This window comes from Nansenia antarctica, assembly GCF_963989245.1.
Source record: "Nansenia antarctica genome assembly, chromosome: 10".
Lineage (NCBI taxonomy): Eukaryota > Metazoa > Chordata > Actinopteri > Argentiniformes > Microstomatidae > Nansenia > Nansenia antarctica.
In genome coordinates, this window is record NC_137680.1 from 23,399,292 (window position 1) to 23,417,919 (window position 18,628).

An 18,628-nucleotide genomic window follows, 5' to 3' on the forward strand; every position below is an offset into this window, starting at 1 on the left:
CACACCGCAGCCGGAACACGGAGTCGCATTCTCATGACGTCACGGTGTTACTGTTCTTCTGAGAAGGGTCCAGCTGCATCCGCAGGGTGTCGACACCCGGACGCATGAAGACCATATTTGGTTCGAGCGCGTCATCACATAAGTAACCGCGAGAAACCTCGAGATTTTAAAGGACAACGGCAAATACAGCTCAGGTGAGAATTTCGAAATATGATTAATGAACATGTTATAGTTTTCATATATGTATTTATTATTTAGGTTGTTGGATGTGTTACGCATTTGGCTGTTTCGCACGTAGTTTTGTTCATAAATCAGGCTTGGCTAACTGGGTAATCCTATGTGGTTTAGCGTTATCAGATATTAGATTAGATTCAACTTTATTGTCATTGCTGAGTTAGTACAAGTACCAAAATGCAGTTTGGCATATAACCGGAAGTGCAAATAGTGACAAAACAAAGATAATTATTTACAGTTATGAGCTATGTACAGTTAATGTATTTCTATTCTATTTTTATTTATATCCCCCCTATTTATGTCCATTTATGTCTAATTCTTGTTTTTTTAATTATCTGTGGACTGTGTTTCCAATAAGAAAGCCATGGAAATGTATAAATGTGGACCACAGTATGACTTGAGGTAAGCTGGAGTGCTAATACAATTTCCATGACAGTTTGCAACCACTGATGCATGTGAGTTTCTTAAATTATTTATTAATCACTTCTTTATAACATTTTGTCTCAACAGTGAGAAGCAGCTGTTTGACCATTATATGGTCGAAAATTTGAGCGAAGAAGAAAAAAGGAAGCTGAAAGACCATAGAGACAATGTTAAAAGAGCATTGGCGATAAAGTGCAAACAGCAATGATTTATCACTCATAAGATACACACCGGCTAGACCCCTAAGGTCTAGTGGCACTTTTCCTTGAGGCGCTGTGTACAGGTTTTTCGTCCCTGCTTGCCTGCCGTGCCCCGGGCTCCCTGGCCCTCTTCTCGGGGGCTCCCTGGCCCTCTTCTCGGGGGCCCCCGTCCGGCCTGCGTGCTTGGTCTGTTCTGCCGCTGGGGCACCTGCGCCGGTGGTAGGGCGGGTCGGGCGTGTGGGGTCCCTCTGGGGGGTTGTGGGGGCCGCGGCTTTGCACTGGTGGGCAAACTGGTAAGTATTCGCTCTACGACTAGAGGGCTGCAGGGGAATTTTCCTGGATGCACAGTGCACAGGTTTTTTACCCTTGCGTCCTTTTGACCAAGCTATCACTGGAACCTGGACACTGGACACAACACTGAACACTACACTACGCTGGACACTGAACATCTGTCATTACGTAAAGCGCATTGATTCGCATCTTGTGAGATGCGCTATACAAATAAAACTTGAATTGATTTGATCCCTTGTACACTTTTTTTGGCATTTGTGTTGCAACACACCTGTACATTCTGCACTCTACCCTGTTAGGCCCTTATTTTACTCTAGACAGAAGGGTTGTAACACTTGTTATTAACTCCATTTGGCATACCTCATAAACTTTCTTGCATTTCTGGTGTTTGCATTTTACATATTCTAAATATATGCTATCTACATGTCGCACTGGATGGGGTTAGTGCTGTTGACTCATCAGAAAGTTAAGACTAATTCACAGAGTGTATGAAGATTCCAGTAAGGGTTTTGTGAAGGAGCCCTAGTGCTGTTGACTCATCAGAAATAGAATGTTTTATTTAGCTCATGAGAGGGCACTCAGCACCATGGACACCTCCAGCCCAGCACCTTGCACCACGGTTCCTGCCCTGCTCCATGGATTACAACGATGATCGCCTGACCCTTGCCTGACTCCACCAAGTCCTTTGCCTGACCCCTCAAACCTGTTTGACCTAATAAAGTCCCACACCTGGGGTCATTGACATTCATTTATTTATATACAGTTAGGTCTGGAAGTATTTGGACAGTGACACAATTTCCATAATGTTGGCTCTGTATGCCACCACAAAGGATTTGAAATGAAACAATCAAGATGTAATTGAAGTGCATAACCTCAGTTAGACATGGTGGTGGTACCTCAGTTAGACATGGTGGTACCTCAGTTAGACATGGTGGTACCTCAGTTCGACATGTACAGTTGAGGCCAAAAGTATTAGCCCCCCTTGTGAAATCAGACAAAACCCATGATTTCTCCTTGGAAATTACCATTAACAACAAGTGTTTATAGTGTATTTGTTTCCAAAATAATAAAGACAAAATGTCCACTAAGTTTGATTAGGATATTTTATTGATGCACTGAGTTGAAACAAGAAACTGCAAAAATGACACGTCCAAAATGATTAGCCCCCTGGCCATTAATAGTCAATAGTGCACCCTTTCTGAGCCACAACTGACAAAAACCTTTTAGAGTAGTTCTTTACTAGGTTGGCACAGGTCTCTCGAGGGATTTTGGATAATTCTTCCATTGCAAATGGTTCCAGCTGGTCCAAACTGCGTCGGTTTCCGAGCATGGACATTCACTTTGAGCACCCGCCACAGATTCTCAATAGGATGGAGATCTGGGCTCTGTGCGGGCCACTCCGGGACCTTGGTTTTGGTGTCCTTTAGGAACTGTTGGACCAATGTATTGATGTATGCTTTGGGTCATTGTCTTGTTGGAAGACCCAGTGACGACCTAAGCCTAGACTAAGAGCAGATTTCTTCATATTATCCCTCAAAATGTCAACATAGTTTTCTTTTTTCATGATGCCATGCACCTGAACAAGGCTCCCTGTGCCTGAGGCTGCAAAACAGCCCCACAGCATGATGCTCCCACCACCATGTTTAACTGTGGGAACTGTGTTCTTAGGGTTGAAGGCCTCTCCCTTTCTTCGCCAGACATAAGCAACATCCATGTGCCCAAACAGTTCCAGTTTAGTCTCATCAGACCAAAGCACAGATTTCCAAAACTCATCTTTACCTTTCAAATGTTCACAGGCAAACCTCAGTCTGGCTCGGATGTGCCGCTCTTTGAGTAAAGGGGTTCTTCTGGGATGATGGCCCTGAAGCACACCACGATGAAGATCACAACTGTATTCCTTGAAACATCAACTCCACAAGAGGCCAGGTCAGCAACAATCATCTTGGCAGATGTCCTTGGTGTCTTGCTGTCCTTGGCAGATGTCCTTGGTGTCTTGCTGTCCTTGGTGTCTTGGTTTGTTTCTTACAGAATTTGTCTCCTTGTACTTAGCAATGATGCAACGTACAGCGGTTCTAGACACTGAGACGCTTGGAAATGGCAGTGTAGCCTTCGGCCTTATCATGAGCCTCCACTATATTCTTTCTGAGCTCAAGACTGATTTCCTTTGTCTTTGGCATGGTGAGTAAGAGTAGTAGTATAGTCCCTCTCAATAATGTGTTCAAGTGCCCTGTTTCTTGGAGTCCTTTTATGCTAATTGAATGCTCAGGTGTTGTTAGGAAGCCAATTGACTGTACAGGTGTGGTTTGAAATCTGATTGGTTGCTTAGGTGTGTTTTTAAAGCAAATATTCACATGGGGGCTAATATTTTTGACCACCCCATTTTTCACTATATTTGATATAAAGCAAGCCTAAAAACTTATTTTATATCCCAAAATGTACCAAAAGCTAATAAATAGCACTGGTGAATGTTTGATTATATAAAGTTTTATCAATGATGCAAACATTGGGAAGAATTTTAGGAAAATGTTCCATAATTCCTGGGGGGCTAATAATTTTGGCCTCAACTGTACGTCAGACTGTTTTCCAGCCCTGTGGAGGATCCCTGATTCTCTGAGACGTGAGTTGTGATGATGAAGACAGAGAACAGTAAAGGACTCGGTCAGCCACAGAGATTGTAATGATTTTAATACCGTTAATAACATCCAAACACACGTAGAGGCACTGGAATCAACCCTGAGGCCTTACTGCGAAGTAAAACACACTAATTCAACCCCCCCAAAAAAAAATCTAGAACAATATAACACCACACTCAGTATAAAACAGCTGTGTATCAGGAATGGTTCTCTAGTCTTAGTCTTCTGAGTTCCTCTGAGAGAGAGTTCTCAATGCTTCCTACCAGACCTCAACCTCTTACAGGGGGGAGAGGGGGGAGGGGACGGAGGGGGGACGGAGGGTCCAGGGAGGGCGGTGGTAGAGCTCTCTTTATGTTTCCCTACCGCTCCACCAGTAAAACACTCCTCCTCTTTCTCCACCTCCTCCTCGTCCCTGTTCCTGTCCTTACGTCCCCGCTTCCTCCCCCTCCCCCTCCTGCTGCTCTGTGTCGCCGCCATTTTAGATGTCGGCCATCTTGGTGCTTCTGGCCCCTCCCTGTCACACTCGGTAGGCTCCGCCCCCTTCGTCTCCTCCCCCCCCTCCTCCTCTGCTTCTCTCTCTCCACCGCCTCCCCTCTTCCCCATCCCCCCCTCCTCCTCCTCTCTCTCATCCTCTGCTTCTCTCTTCCCCACCCCCACCACTTCCTGTGCCACGGCCTCCTCCTTCTCCTCCTCCTCCTTCTCCTCCTCCTTCTCCTCCTCCTCCTCTTTCTCCTCCTCTTTCTCCTCCTCCTCCTCCTTCTTCTCCTCCTCCTCCTCTCTCTCATCCTCTGCTTCTCTCTCGGTCTGGAGGAGCAGAAGACCAGCCTTGTCTTCAGCGGGGGTAGTGGGGGCTCTGGGTCCTGGGGGGTCCAGGGGGGGGGCGGGGAGACAGACAGGGGGACAGGCGGGGGGACAGGCGGGGGGACAGACAGAGGGACAGACAGAGGGACAGACAGAAGGACAGACAGAGGGACAGACAGGGGGACAGACAGAGGGACAGACAGAGGGACAGACAGGGGGAGAGACAGAGGGACAGACAGAGGGACAGACAGAGGGACAGACAGAGGGACAGACAGAGGGACAGACAGAGGGACCAGGGCTGGGGGAGGAGGTGGAAGTCTTGGACAGGTCCAGGGGCAGGTGGTCGTAAGGGTGCTGCCTGCCCCCCGCCCTGGTCACCAGGTTCAAGGGGGTGTCTGGGTACTGCTGGGGGGGGGCAGGAGGAGGGGGGGGGGCCGTGGGCTTGGGGCCGGGGGAGAAGGAGGGGGGGGCGACAGGGAGGAACATGACCAGGTGCACTACAGGAGCGGGGGGGGGGCCTGGGAGGGGGGGGGCGCGCGGGGGGGGTCAGGGGGAGTTTACTGTTGGCTGGGGGGGCCGCTGGTCTGTCCAACGCACGGAGGTGTTGGGGCGTGGCAGGGAGGGGCGGGGCAGGGAGGGGCGGGGCAGGTAGGGGCGGGGCAGAGAGGATCATGGCAGGGAGGGGCGGGGCAGAGAGGGGCGTGGCAGGGAGGGGCGGGGCAGGGAGGGGCGGGGCAGGGAGGGGCATGGCAGGTAGGGGCGGGGCAGAGAGGATCGTGGCAGGTAGGAGGCGTGGCAGAGAGGGCGGGGCAGGGAGGGGTGGGGCAGGGAGGGGGCGGTCCTTCTGATGGAATTTCTTTTTCTTTTCCGCGGTCGTCTGGGAAAAATAAACAAAAAAAGAAAGAAGAACATAAATGGAAGCAGTTTACCATGAGAGGAATAGGGGCACGAGGCCCAGCAGAGACAGACAGGCAGACAGACAGACAGACAGACAGCTCACCCCGGGTAGCGCTGTGCGTCCGCAGGTCTTTAGGTGGCTGTCGTAGGTCTCCTGGTGCGGGAAGCCCCGCCCACAGCGTTGGCACAGGCAGGGCCTCGAGGCCGCGTGGCCGCCCATGTGTGACATCAGCAGCAGCGCCGAGCGGAAGCCCTTCCCGCACTCGGAGCACGTGAGCACCCTCTGGTGGCGGGCCGCCGCGTGGCGCTTCAGCTCCTCGGCCGCCGCGAAGCTCTGGCCGCACTCCATGCAGCGGAACTCCCCGGAACTCTCAGACCCCTCCCCCCCCCCACCCCCCCGGCCGCTTCCCCTCCTCCCCCCCTTCCCCCCCCCCTCCTCCTCCTTCGCCTTCTCCTCCTCCTCCTCTCCTCCGTGTCCCTCCCTCCCCCCCGCCCCCGCCCCAGCAGCCCGTCTCCTGCCTGTGGCGCCGGAAGTCCTCGCGGCTGGCGAAGGCGCCCAGGCAGGCGGCGCAGTGGACGCTCTGGGGCAGCAGTCGTGGCGGCGGTAGAGGCGCGCCAGGCGGAAGTGGCGCTGGCACTGGACGCAGGTGTAGGGCCAGCAGGCCCAGGTGGGCGAAGCTGTGCTTCAGCAGGGCGTTCTTGCGGACGAAGCCGAGCGAGCAGTCGGTGCAGCGGTACGTCCGCTGGCGGCGGTGAGCGTGGCCAGACTCCCGGTGGCGCCGGAGGGACTTGCTCAGGCCCAGACTAGACGAAGACACGTGGGGCCTCCCCCTCCTAAGCTGCCTCCTCCTCCTCCTCCTCCTTCCCCCCCTCTCCCTCTCCTCCTCAGCTCCTCCTCCTCCCGCGCATGGGCGTGGCTCACCACGTGGTCCCGGCACGCCGCCAGGCTGGTGAAGATGCGCTTGCACCAGTCGCACTCGAAGAACTCCATCTCGAAGTGGGACGTGGCCAGGTGGTCCCGGAGCCCCCCCTCGCTGTCGAAGGCTGTGCGGCAGACACGGCAGCTCAGGGCAGGGGGAGGCTGGGGCGGGGGGGGGGGCGGCGGCGGAGTGGGTGCGGAGGTGGGCGCGGTAGTTGGCCAGCTGGCAGAAGCGTTTGGGGCACTCTGCGCAGCGGTAAGGGCGCGCCCCCGTGTGGAGGTTCATGTGCTCCTGCAGCAGGAAGGGCGAGGGCAGGGAGAGGTCACACACCCCGCAGCGGTGGTCCCCTGCCACACCCGGACCGCTGGACCACAGCTCTGGGGGAAAGGGGGGGGGGGGGGGGGAGGAGGTGGGGTTACATACACATGACTTGTAATAACTGGAGAGACTTCATTCACAAGCAACAATCTTGAGGACACAGAAGAAATAACCGAAGCTCCAAAACCTCCTATGTGGCAAAGCTTCTGGCCCTGACGGCTTCACGTCCTATGTACTGTAGGTGAACTCTCCCTGTTACTCCTGGATGTGTTGTGTGAGGCCATGGACAGAGGCAGCCTCCCTCCCTCTTTGTCTGAGCAGCAGCCATACGACCCTAACTTCCCCGGTATCCAGATTGGCGACTCCACACATAAATTAATGATGTACGCGGACGACACATTAGTCTTTATAACAGAACCTGAACGGTCTCTTCCATCTCTATTTTCAATGATAAGTCTGTTTTCTAAATTATCGTGATGCACGGTCAATTGGGCAAAATCGGAGGCTTACTGCCCCAAAAACCTATTAAAAATCTATTAGTTTAAACCTGGCCACCTTACATGGCCCGCCAAAGGCAGGAAATATCTCAGTCTCACCATCTATAAATATCTCAGTCTCACAGCTTCCAGACCTTGTACGTGTTCATTTTTGAACATCTCCAGACCCAGACCCAGACCTAACTAGACCTGACCGAGACTATACCCAGACTAGACCCAGACCTAACTAGACCTGACCCAGACTATACCCAGACCAGACCCAGACTAGACCCAGACTAGACCCAGACTAGACCCAGACCTAACTAGACCTGACCCAGACTATACCCAGACCAGACCCAGACTAGACCCAGACTAGACCCAGACTAGACCCAGACTAGACCCAGACTAGACCCAGACCTAACTAGACCTGACCCAGACTAGACCCAGACTAGACCCAGACCTAACTAGACCTGACCCAGACTAGACCCAGACCAGACCCAGACCACACCCAGACTAGACCCAGACCTAACTAGACCTGACCCAGACTAGACCCAGACCAGACCCAGACCAGACCCAGACCAGACCCAGACTAGACCCAGACTAGACCCAGACTAGACCCAGACTAGACCCAGACCTAACTAGACCTGACCCAGACTAGACCCAGACTAGACCCAGACCTAACTAGACCTGACCCAGACTAGACCCAGACCAGACCCAGACCAGACCCAGACTAGACCCAGACCTAACTAGACCTGACCCAGACTAGACCCAGACTAGACCCAGACCAGACCCAGACTAGACCCAGACTAGACCCAGACTAGACCCAGACTAGGGCTGCACGATTAATCGATTTTAAATCGAAATCGCGATTTGAAATTATGCGATTAGCTAATCGCAAAGCCTGCGATTTGCCTGCGATTTTTTTTTTTTTTTTTTTTTTTTTTTTACTTTTTTTTTTTTTTTTGCTATTTAGCTGACGCTTTTAATCCAAAGCGATTTACAATTACGAATTACAGGGACATTCCCCCTGGAGTAACTGAGGGCTAAGTGCCTTACTCAAGGGCACACTAGTAGTGGTGTGGTTTCAGGCGGGATTTGAACTCACACAACCTTCCGATCACAAGTCCAACTCACTAGACCACCACTACCCGTATGGGATACGTCATACAGCGCGTCGGATTCAACGTCAATGAACGTCAACGTCAATGAACGTCAACAATGAACGTCAACAATGAACGTGAACGTCAATGAACGTCAACGTCAATGAACGCACACCAACAACATCGCATGTGAAACGCCCACGTTTCGGTAGCTAGCAATAGCAACATTCATGGTGGATAATGGCTTCAGCAGAAGTAGTTTGATGGTATCATGTGGTAATGCTCTCTGAAAATAGATAGATTCATCCAATCACCTGCCAAGTATTTTTTGAAAGTACCTGCCCTTTTCCAAACAGCTTCCAATTAAGCTTTCCTAGATGGTTGTGTGAAACAAACCACCTGAGTCAGGTTAGTAATGCTCCATCACATGTTTTAATCTGAAGCTTGATTTTAAAGCAACCCAACTTTAAAGCAACCCAATGTAAGTTTAGTTCTTTCACTCGTAGCTCGGGCTGTGGGGGTGCTAGAGGAGGGAGCCTCTAAGTCCCCTGAAGACGTACAAACAAACTGCACGTTGATACGACCTTCCTAGCCGGAGATATGGCCACACTTTACAAAAGCGTTTTTTTTTTTTTTTTTTTTTTTTTTGCTATTTAAAAAAATAATAATCGCAAATTAATCGCAATCGCGATATCTGTCCAAATAATCGCAATTCGATTTTTTCCCCAAATCGTGCAGCCCTAACCCAGACCCAGACTAGACCCAGATCTGACCCAGGCTAGACCCAGACCTAACTAGACCAGACCCAGACCAGACCCAGACGAGACCCAGACTAGACCTAGACCCAACTAGACTGACCCAGACTAGACCCAGACTAGACCCAGAGTAGACCCAGACCTAACTAGACCTGACCCAGACTAGACCCAGACCAGATCCAGACCGAACTAGACCAGACCCAGACTAGACCCAGACCTAACTAGACCTGACCCAGACTAGATCCAGACCTAACTAGACCTGACCCAGACTAGACCCAGACTACACCCAGACCTAACTAGACCTGACCCAGACTAGACCCAGACCAGACCCAGACTAGACCCAGACCAGACCAGACCCAGACTAGACCTAGACCAGACCCAGACCAGACCCAGACCAGACCCAGACTAGACCCAGACCAGACCCAGACCTAACTAGACCTGACCCAGACTAGACCCAGACCAGACCCAGACCTAACTAGACCTGACCCAGACTAGACTCAGACCAGACCCAGACTAGACCCAGACTAGACCCAGACCAGACCCAGACTAGACCCAGACTAGACCCAGACTACACCCAGACCTAACTAGACCTGACCCAGACTAGACCCAGACCAGACCCAGACTAGACCCAGACCAGACCAGACCCAGACTAGACCTAGACCAGACCCAGACCAGACCCAGACCAGACCCAGACTAGACCCAGACCAGACCCAGACTAGACCCAGACCAGACCCAGACTAGACCCAGACCAGACCCAGACTAGACCCAGACTAGACCCAGACCTGATCCAGACTAGACCCAGACCAAACCCAGACCAGACCCAGACTAGACCCAGACCCAGACCAGACCCAGACTAGACCCAGACCTGACCCAGACTAGACCCAGACTAGACCCAGACCTGATCCAGACTAGACCCAGACTAGACCCAGACCTGATCCAGACTAGACCCAGACTAGACCCAGACTAGACCCAGACCAGACCCAGACTAAACCCAGACCAGACCCAGACTAGATCCAGACCAGACCCAGACTAGACCCAGACTAGACCCAGACCAGACCCAGACTAGACCCAGACGAGACCCAGACCAGACCCAGACTAAACCCAGACTAGATCCAGACCAGACCCAGACTAGACCCAGACTAGACCCAGACCAGACCCAGACTAGACCCAGACTAGACCTAACTAGACCTGACCCAGACCAGACCCAGACTAGACCCAGACTAGACCTAGACCCAACTAGACTGACCCAGACTAGACCCAGACCTGACCCAGACTAGACCCAGAGTAGACCCAGACCTAACTAGACCTGACCCAGACTAGACCCAGACCAGACCCAGACTAGACCCAGACTAGACTAGACCCAGACCTAACTAGACCTGATCCAGACTAGACCCAGACCAAACCCAGACCAGACCCAGACCAGACCCAGACCAGACCAGACCTGAGCCAGGCTAGACCCAGACCAGACTAGACCCAGACCAGACCCAGACTAGACCCAGACCAGACCCAGACTAGACCCAGACCCAGACCAGACCCAGACTAGACCCAGACCTGACCCAGACTAGACCCAGACTAGACCCAGACCTGATCCAGACTAGACCCAGACTAGACCCAGACCTGATCCAGACTAGACCCAGACTAGACCCAGACTAGACCCAGACCAGACCCAGACTAAACCCAGACCAGACCCAGACTAGATCCAGACCAGACCCAGACTAGACCCAGACTAGACCCAGACCAGACCCAGACTAGACCCAGACTAGACCCAGACCAGACCCAGACTAAACCCAGACTAGATCCAGACCAGACCCAGACTAGACCCAGACTAGACCCAGACTAGACCCAGACTAGACCTAACTAGACCTGACCCAGACCAGACCCAGACTAGACCCAGACTAGACCTAGACCCAACTAGACTGACCCAGACTAGACCCAGACCTGACCCAGACTAGACCCAGAGTAGACCCAGACCTAACTAGACCTGACCCAGACCAGACCCAGACCAGACCCAGACTAGACCCAGACCTGAGCCAGACTAGACCCAGATTAGACCCAGACCAGACCCAGACCTGAGCCAGACTAGACCCAGACTAGACCCAGACCAGACCCAGATTAGACCCAGACCAGACCCAGACCAGACCCAGACCAGACCCAGACCAGACCCAGACTATACCCAGACCAGACCCAGACCAGACCCAGACCAGACCCAGACCAGACCAGACCCAGACTAGACCCAGACCAGACCCAGACTAGACCCAGACCAGACCCAGGCTAGACTTTGACTACTGACTCTGGACATTGAGAGCTCCTTGTGTAGAACTCTTCACCCTCTTCACCCTGTCACAGAGGAGAAGTCACATGACCCTTACCTGACGACTCTTACCTCCATCTCTCAGCCTCTATTTCACCCTTACCTCCATCTCTCAGCCTCTATTTCACCCTTACCTCCATCTCTCAGCCTCTATTTCACCCTTACCTCCATCTCTCAGCCTCTATTTCACCCTTACCTCCATCTCTCAGCCTCTATTTCACCCTTACCTCCATCTCTCAGCCTCTATTTCACCCTTACCTCCATCTCTCAGCCTCTATTTCACCCTTACCTCCATCTCTCAGCCTCTATTTCACCCTTACCTCCATCTCTCAGCCTCTATTTCACCCTTACCTAAATGGACTGCACTTATATAGCGCCTTTATCCAAAGCGCCTTACAACGGCCTCTCATTCACCCATTCACACACACATTTACACACCAATGGCGGCAAGCTGCCATGCAAGGCGCTGGCCCGCTCACTGGGAGCAATTTGGGGTTCAGTGTCTTGCCCAAGGACACTTCGACATGTGGCCAGCCGGGGCCCGAATCGCTGATCTGCCAACCTTGCGTTCATTAGACGGCAGCTCTACCTCCTCAGACACAGTAAACCTTTACCTGCTGAAATTGAATAATTGGAAAATCTATATTAAGGGCCCTGACGGAAGTTAGACGTAGACCTAGCAGTAACTCTCCTGTTCTCCTCCTCCTATCTTATTGTGTACCATCGCAAAAACATGTCAGTGTTTGTTTTGTTTTGTTGGCATTGTAAATGTTTTCTCATGCCTCCCCCTTTCTCGTTAGTTAGAAGTTTGCTTTATTCAATGCATTCTCCCTTTAAGGGGAGCAGCTCTCCAGGTCTGAGCATAGTTGTGATGTATTGTGTATGTTGTATTGTGTGTGACATCTGACATCTGTGTCTCAGGAGGTAGACCTGGCGTCTAATGATCACAAGGTCACAAGGCAGATCGGCGGTTCAAGCCCCAGTTGACCACATGTCGAAGTGTCCTTGGGCAAGACACTGAACCCCAAATTGCTCCCAGTGAGCGGGCCGGTGCCTTGCATGGCAGCTTGCCGCCATTGGTGTGTGAATGTGTGTGTGAATGGGTGAATGAGAGGCCGTTGTAAAGCTCTTTGGATAAAGGCTCTATATACAGTATATCTCAAAAGTGAGTACCGTATTTTCCGCACTATAAGGCGCACTTAAAAGCCTTTAATTTTCAAAAAAACCGACAGTGCGCCTTATAATTGGATCAATTGGTTAATTGGTTGATCCATACTGGTTGTACACGGCGCTCAAGGCGCTCTGTCAAAATGTTTCAGTACGACTGGTAAACTACAAAGCCGCACCGCTTGCAGCATTACGGTAATCAGTAAACACCGGTACTGATGTGCTTACTCACAGTCCCACACCACTTGTGTGTATAAAGACCCCAAGTAAAGAAGACTAAACAGAGTTTCCGAGGGAACAAAGCGAGATGGACACAGTTAGACACAGTTAGAGGACAAACTCGAACAGTGGGTTGTTGAACAGAGAGCCGCAAGTAGAAGCGTCTCTACAGTCACTATTCGAATGAAGGCAACAGCGCTAGCACGGGACATGAACATCGATGAATTTCGAGGCGGTCCTTCTTGGTGCTTTCAACTTGAAGTTTTAAAGTACCCACTCGATATAATAAACAACAGTTTAACGATCACTAAACACTTATAATTTGTGTATTGGATTCATTATTCTCGTTTGCCGGAGGCTACCGGTAAGGGAGGGTTGACTTGTAAACATACTTTCGTTTTAGCTCGTGTTCAAAAGCAAGAACTGTGTGTTCATCTAGTTATGTGTAGTTGTGTGTTTTTAGCATGTCGATGTTCTCCCAGTATGTTGTCATGTTATTAAAATACAGTTGAGACCTTCGTAGCGATGTGTTTTGTTAGCAGCGTTCGTAGCTGTGGCTGCGTTCAGAGTAACTTTTCTCCCATTCAGTGTTTGAGGTGAACCAACATTCAAATACGCCTGTCGTGTTCAATCTTTCTCTGATTTGAATGTATGACACATCATTTGAAAGCTTACAATCTGTAGTTTAAGCATGTGTAAAAACATGAAAAATTACGTTGCACATTTCACCAGGAGCTGTCACATATTGGTTGTTGGTTATAATTGTATAGCCTATTGGTTGTTTTCTGGTGTTGTTTTATTGTTTTGCTCTGTTTGTAGTCTACTTGATGTATTTTTATCAGCTGTTAAATCACCACAGCGGTTAATCCACTAATAGAGATAATACCAGATTGAAAATGCTTGTAGCTAACTACTCTATATCTCGTGGTCGCAGCTATTGCGAATTGCTATTCACGCGAGTCAGCTGTGAATCACCGCAGGTCCTTGACGCTTGTTGCAAAAATGGATGACGAACGGCTGATACTTGAGGTGGAAAAATATATATTTTTGACAGTGGAGCAGGTAGAACGTTGACGGTGACAACGCTCAGGTGGAGCATGGACAACGGGAAGTTGACACAACACCGATGGAGAGGTGACGCAACGCAGTAGGTGGAGCTTGGGCGTAACGCAACCCCAGTCAAACGTTTGACTGCAGTATTCTATATTCTATTCCAGTGTTTCTCAACCCTCTCCTCGGGGCGCCCCAGCCGCTCCACATATTTGATCTGATCCACCACCAGCTCACCTGATTCAACTAATCAAGTACAAACCATAATTGCTTTGTACTTGATTAGTGGAATCAGGTGAGCTGGTGGTGGAACAGATCAAATATGTGGAGCGGCTGGGGCGACCCGAGGAGAGGGTTGAGAAACACTGTAAATCTATTCTATGCGCCTTATAATCCGGTGCGCCCTGTATATGAAAACAGTTCTAAAATAGGCCATTCATTGAAGGTGCGCCTTATAATCCGGTGCGCCTTATAGTGCGGAAAATACGGTACACCCTTTAGATTTTTGCAAATATTGTCATATCCTTTCAGGGGATAACACTATCTTAATGAAACTTTGATATAACTTAAAGTAGTCAGTGTGCTGCTTGAATAACAGCATAGATTTATTGTCCATTGAAAATTACTCAGTACACAGATGTTAATGTCTAAACAGCTGGCAACAAAAGTGAGTACACCCCATAGTGAACATGTCTAAATTGTGCCCAAAGTGTCAATATTTTGTGTGACCACCATTGTTATCTAGCACTGCTTTAACCCTCCTGGGCATGGAATTCACCAGAGCTGCACAGGTTGCTTCTGGAATCTTCTTCCACTCCTCCATGACGACATCACGGAGCCCACGGATGTTGGACACCTTGCACTCCTCCACCTTCCTCTTGAGGATGCCCCACATGTGCTCAATTGGGTTTAGGTCTGGAGACATACTTGGCCAGTCCATCACCTTAACCTTCAGCTTCTTCAGCAAGGCCGTTGTCATCTTGGAGGTGTATTTAGGGTCATTATCATGTTGGAAAACTGCCCTAAAAAACGGCCCAGTTTCCGAAGAGAGGGGATCATGCTCTGCTGCAGGATGTCACAGTATATATTGGAATTCATGTGTCCCTCAATGAAATGCAGCTCCCCAGTGCCGGCAGCACTCATGCAGCCCCAGACCATGATGCTGCCACCACCATGCTTGACTGTAGGCAAAACACATTTGTCTTGGTACTCCTCACCAGGGTGCCGCCACACACGCCGGACACCATCTGACCCAAAAGGTTTATTTTGGTCTCATCAGACCACAGGACATGGTTCCAGTAACTCATGTTCTTGGATTCATTGTCTTCAGCAAACTGTTTGCGGGCTTTCTTATGCATCGGTTTCAGAAGAGGCTTCTGTCTGGGGCGACGGCCATACAAACCGATTTGATGCAGTGTGCGGTGTATGGTCTGGGCACTGACAGGCTGACATCCCACTTCTGCAACCTCTGCAGCAATGCTGGAAGCACTCGCACGTCTATTTTTGGAAACCAACCTCTGGATATGACGCTGAGCACGTGGACTCAACTTCTTTGGTCGACCCTGGCGAGTCCTGTTCCGAGTGGAACCTGTCCTGGAAAACCGCTGTATGATCTTAGCCACTGTGCTGCAACTCATTTTCAGGGTGTTGGCAATCTTCTTATAGCCAAGGCCATCTTTGTGAAGCGCAATAATCATTTTTTTCAGCCGCTCAGAGTTCCTTGCCATGAGGTGCCATGTTGTCCAGCATTCAGAGAGAATTGTGCCCAAAACACCAAATTTAACAGCCCTGCTTATCATTTACACCTGAATCATTGTAACACTAACGAGTCACATGACACCAGGGCGGGAAAACAACATCATTGGGCACAATTAGGACATGTTCACTATGGGGTGTACTCACTTTTGTTGCCAGCTGTTTAGACATTAACAGCTGTGTACTGAGTAATTTTCAAAGGACAATAAATCTATACTGTTATTCAAGCAGCACACTGACTACTTTAAGTTATATCAAAGTTTCAGTAGGATAATGTTATCACCTGAAAGGATATAACAGAATATTTGCAAAAATCTAAAGGGTGTACTCACTTTTGAGATATACTGTAAGTGCAGTCCATTTACCATTTACGTCTTTGAAATAATAACAAGTTAAAAACTATATATCCTGGGATTTCATTTTGACCAGCTTTCTTATTGAAATGAAACATAATTGACAATCGTAAAAAAAGAGATTAAATTAATAATGAGCTATACCAGGGCTAAGTCCATCCTCGTCCTCCTCCTCCTCGTCGTCCTCGTCCTCCTCCTCCTCCTCATCCCCCTCCTCCTCACTGTCGTCCGTCTCCTCTGAGTCCTCCAAACACAACTCCACCTCCGCCTGCTTCTCCTTCACCTCTTTTCCTCTGTTCTCTCCATTTCCAGTTCCTCCTCCTCCCTTTTCTCTCCCTCCTCCCTCCTCCTTCCCCCCAGCTCCCAGCCTCTCTGCAGGCTGAAACGTAGGCGTGTTCTCCTTCTGGCCGGGGGGGGGGGGGGAGGGGGGGGGAGAGGCACAGCTGCCCTGCAGGGGGCCTGAGGGACCAGGAGGGCTGGAACCCTCGTCTGGGGGAGGGTGTGGGGGGGGGCAGTGCCAGGGGTCTGGGGGGGGGCAGTGCTTCGGCCACTGGCCAGCGAGGGGGGGTCCGAGCCGGGGGAGGCAGACGCAGAGTGAGGGGTCACGGGGCGCGGGGCGTCCTTCACGGGCGGGGCGGTGGGCTGCAGGATGCCGGGGAAGCCCAGCTCTGTCAGCTGGATGTCGATGGTGAACTCTGACGACATCTTCACTGGGGGGGGGGGGGGGCATGGATTACTTTTTTGCTTACTGCACTTATATAGCGGGGCGGCTGTGGCGCAGGAGGTAGAGCCGGCGTCTAATGATCGGGAGATCGGCGGTTCGAGCCCCGGCTGGCCACATGTCGAGGTGTCCTTGGGCAAGACACTGAACCGCAAATTTGCTCCCAGTGAGCGGGCTGGCGCCTTGCATGGCAGCTTGCCGCCATGTGTGTGTGTGAATGGGTGAATGAGAGGCCTTTGTAAAGCGCTTTGGAGCAGCAAAAAAGGTGCTATATAAGTGCAGTTCATTTACTATATAGCGCCTTTATCCAAAGCGCTTTACAACGGCCTCTCATTGAATGAATTCACCCAATCACACACCAATGGCGGCAAGCTTGCCCAAGGACACTTCGACATGTGGCCAGCCGGGGCTCGAACCACTGATCTGCCAACCTTGTGATCATTAGACTGCGGCTCTACCTCCTGCCCCACAGCCGCCCCACATGTTATTATAGAGAGAGAATTATATCACAAACATAACTTAAGACCCTAAGTGTCTCTCATTCCCACTTGTAAAGGCAGCAGATGATGCTGGCATGTTCACACATTAACACATTCACCATGTTTGCTTCCGGGTAATTAGCTGGCTTATCTTGCGTTCGTAAATTCGCTCTGCGAGCGCCGGAGCGCACACTGGGTTCAACAGTCACAAAGGGACCAAGTCATTTGATTGGACCAGTAGCATTGCATGAATGCTGGTCAGATCCCCAGAGCGTATTTACGAACGCAGCCAATGTCAACACCTCCACGCGTTAGGGTAGGACGGGGGTCAAAGGTTAAACGTGTAGAATGTACCTATGATAGAAACAGGTGAAAGCTGCAGATGTTGTCCCGTGGCTCACCTCGGGTCTGGTCACAGGCAGGAGAAGCGCAGCTCTCATTGTCCGCAAACTATTTCCAAACAACCTGGTGTCTCTTTGGCGACTGTAAGTCAATATGTAGCTGGAGCCAAACGATGTCGGAGTCGCAACATCACGACACAAAACATTGGGTGCTTAAGTTCTTGTTTTGTTGTTGTAATAACAGCCCACACGAAACGTAATTGTAGTTCGCGTGTGTAGCAGATTGAGTTGAGTCGGCTTCCGGCTTCTACAGCCGGAAAGGGTTGCCAGATGGGATTGACAATTTCCAGCCTAACCACAGTCTAAAAACCGCTACATCCACCAGAAACCACCAGCCCGAAAACCTAGACTGTCAGAAAAACGCTAATGACTATTGGACAGGTGCCCATCTCCTGCCCCTAAATTGTCTGTCTGTTGCCAATGATGTTGGTAAAATAAAAATAAAAACCTGCACATTGTATGTAACTACTGTGTTTTAACTTGCATTTTGTAACTTTCAGGCACTGACATTTTGTTACCGCCTGAATGCTATTTATCCAGCCTAAACCTATAATAATAATAATAATAATAATTATTATTATAAATGCTTTTTATCCATCCAAACCACCGAAATGCTTTTTGTCCCGGCCCAGTGTGATCAAAAGTAGCCCATTCGGCGGTAACACACCCCATCTGGCAACCCTGTAGTCGGGATACCTGGGTATAACAACAACCACTGCAGCGCCGCTAGCGGCCGGGAGTGGCATTACAATAACAAACTGCAGCACATACAGGTGCAACTCAAAACATTTGAATATCGTGCAAAAGTTCATTTATTTCAGTAATTCAACTTAAAGGGTTAAACTTAGATATTATATAGACTCATTACATGCAAAGTGAGATATTTCAAGCCTTTATTTGTTATACATTTGATGATTATGGCTTACAGCTTATGAAAACCCCAAATTCAATATCTCAGAAAATTAGAATATTGTGATAAGGTTCAATATTGTAGGCTCAAGTGTTACACTCTAGTCAGCCAATTAATCCAAAACACCTGCAAAGGGTTCCTGAGCCTTTAAATGGTCTCTCAGTCTGGTTCAGTAGAATTCACAATCATGGGGAAGGCTGCTGACCTGACAATT

At 50.2% G+C, this 18,628-nt stretch overlaps 1 protein-coding gene across 1 annotated transcript; it reads right to left on the reverse strand.

Annotated features, from left to right (window-relative positions):
- Positions 1–31: 31 nt before the first annotated feature.
- LOC308166774 (uncharacterized protein) lies at positions 32–17,553 on the reverse strand (the record flags this gene model as incomplete). The annotated part of the gene is given in 13 exon segments (XM_080541100.1): positions 32–73; positions 960–1,105; positions 4,876–5,100; positions 5,144–5,459; positions 5,583–5,877; positions 5,879–5,897; positions 5,979–6,068; positions 6,071–6,134; positions 6,136–6,317; positions 6,402–6,776; positions 16,048–16,303; positions 16,306–16,613; positions 17,458–17,553. Coding segments are annotated over 12 exon segments (2,313 nt in total). The 5' UTR covers positions 16,609–16,613; positions 17,458–17,553.
- Positions 17,554–18,628: the final 1,075 nt, after the last annotated feature.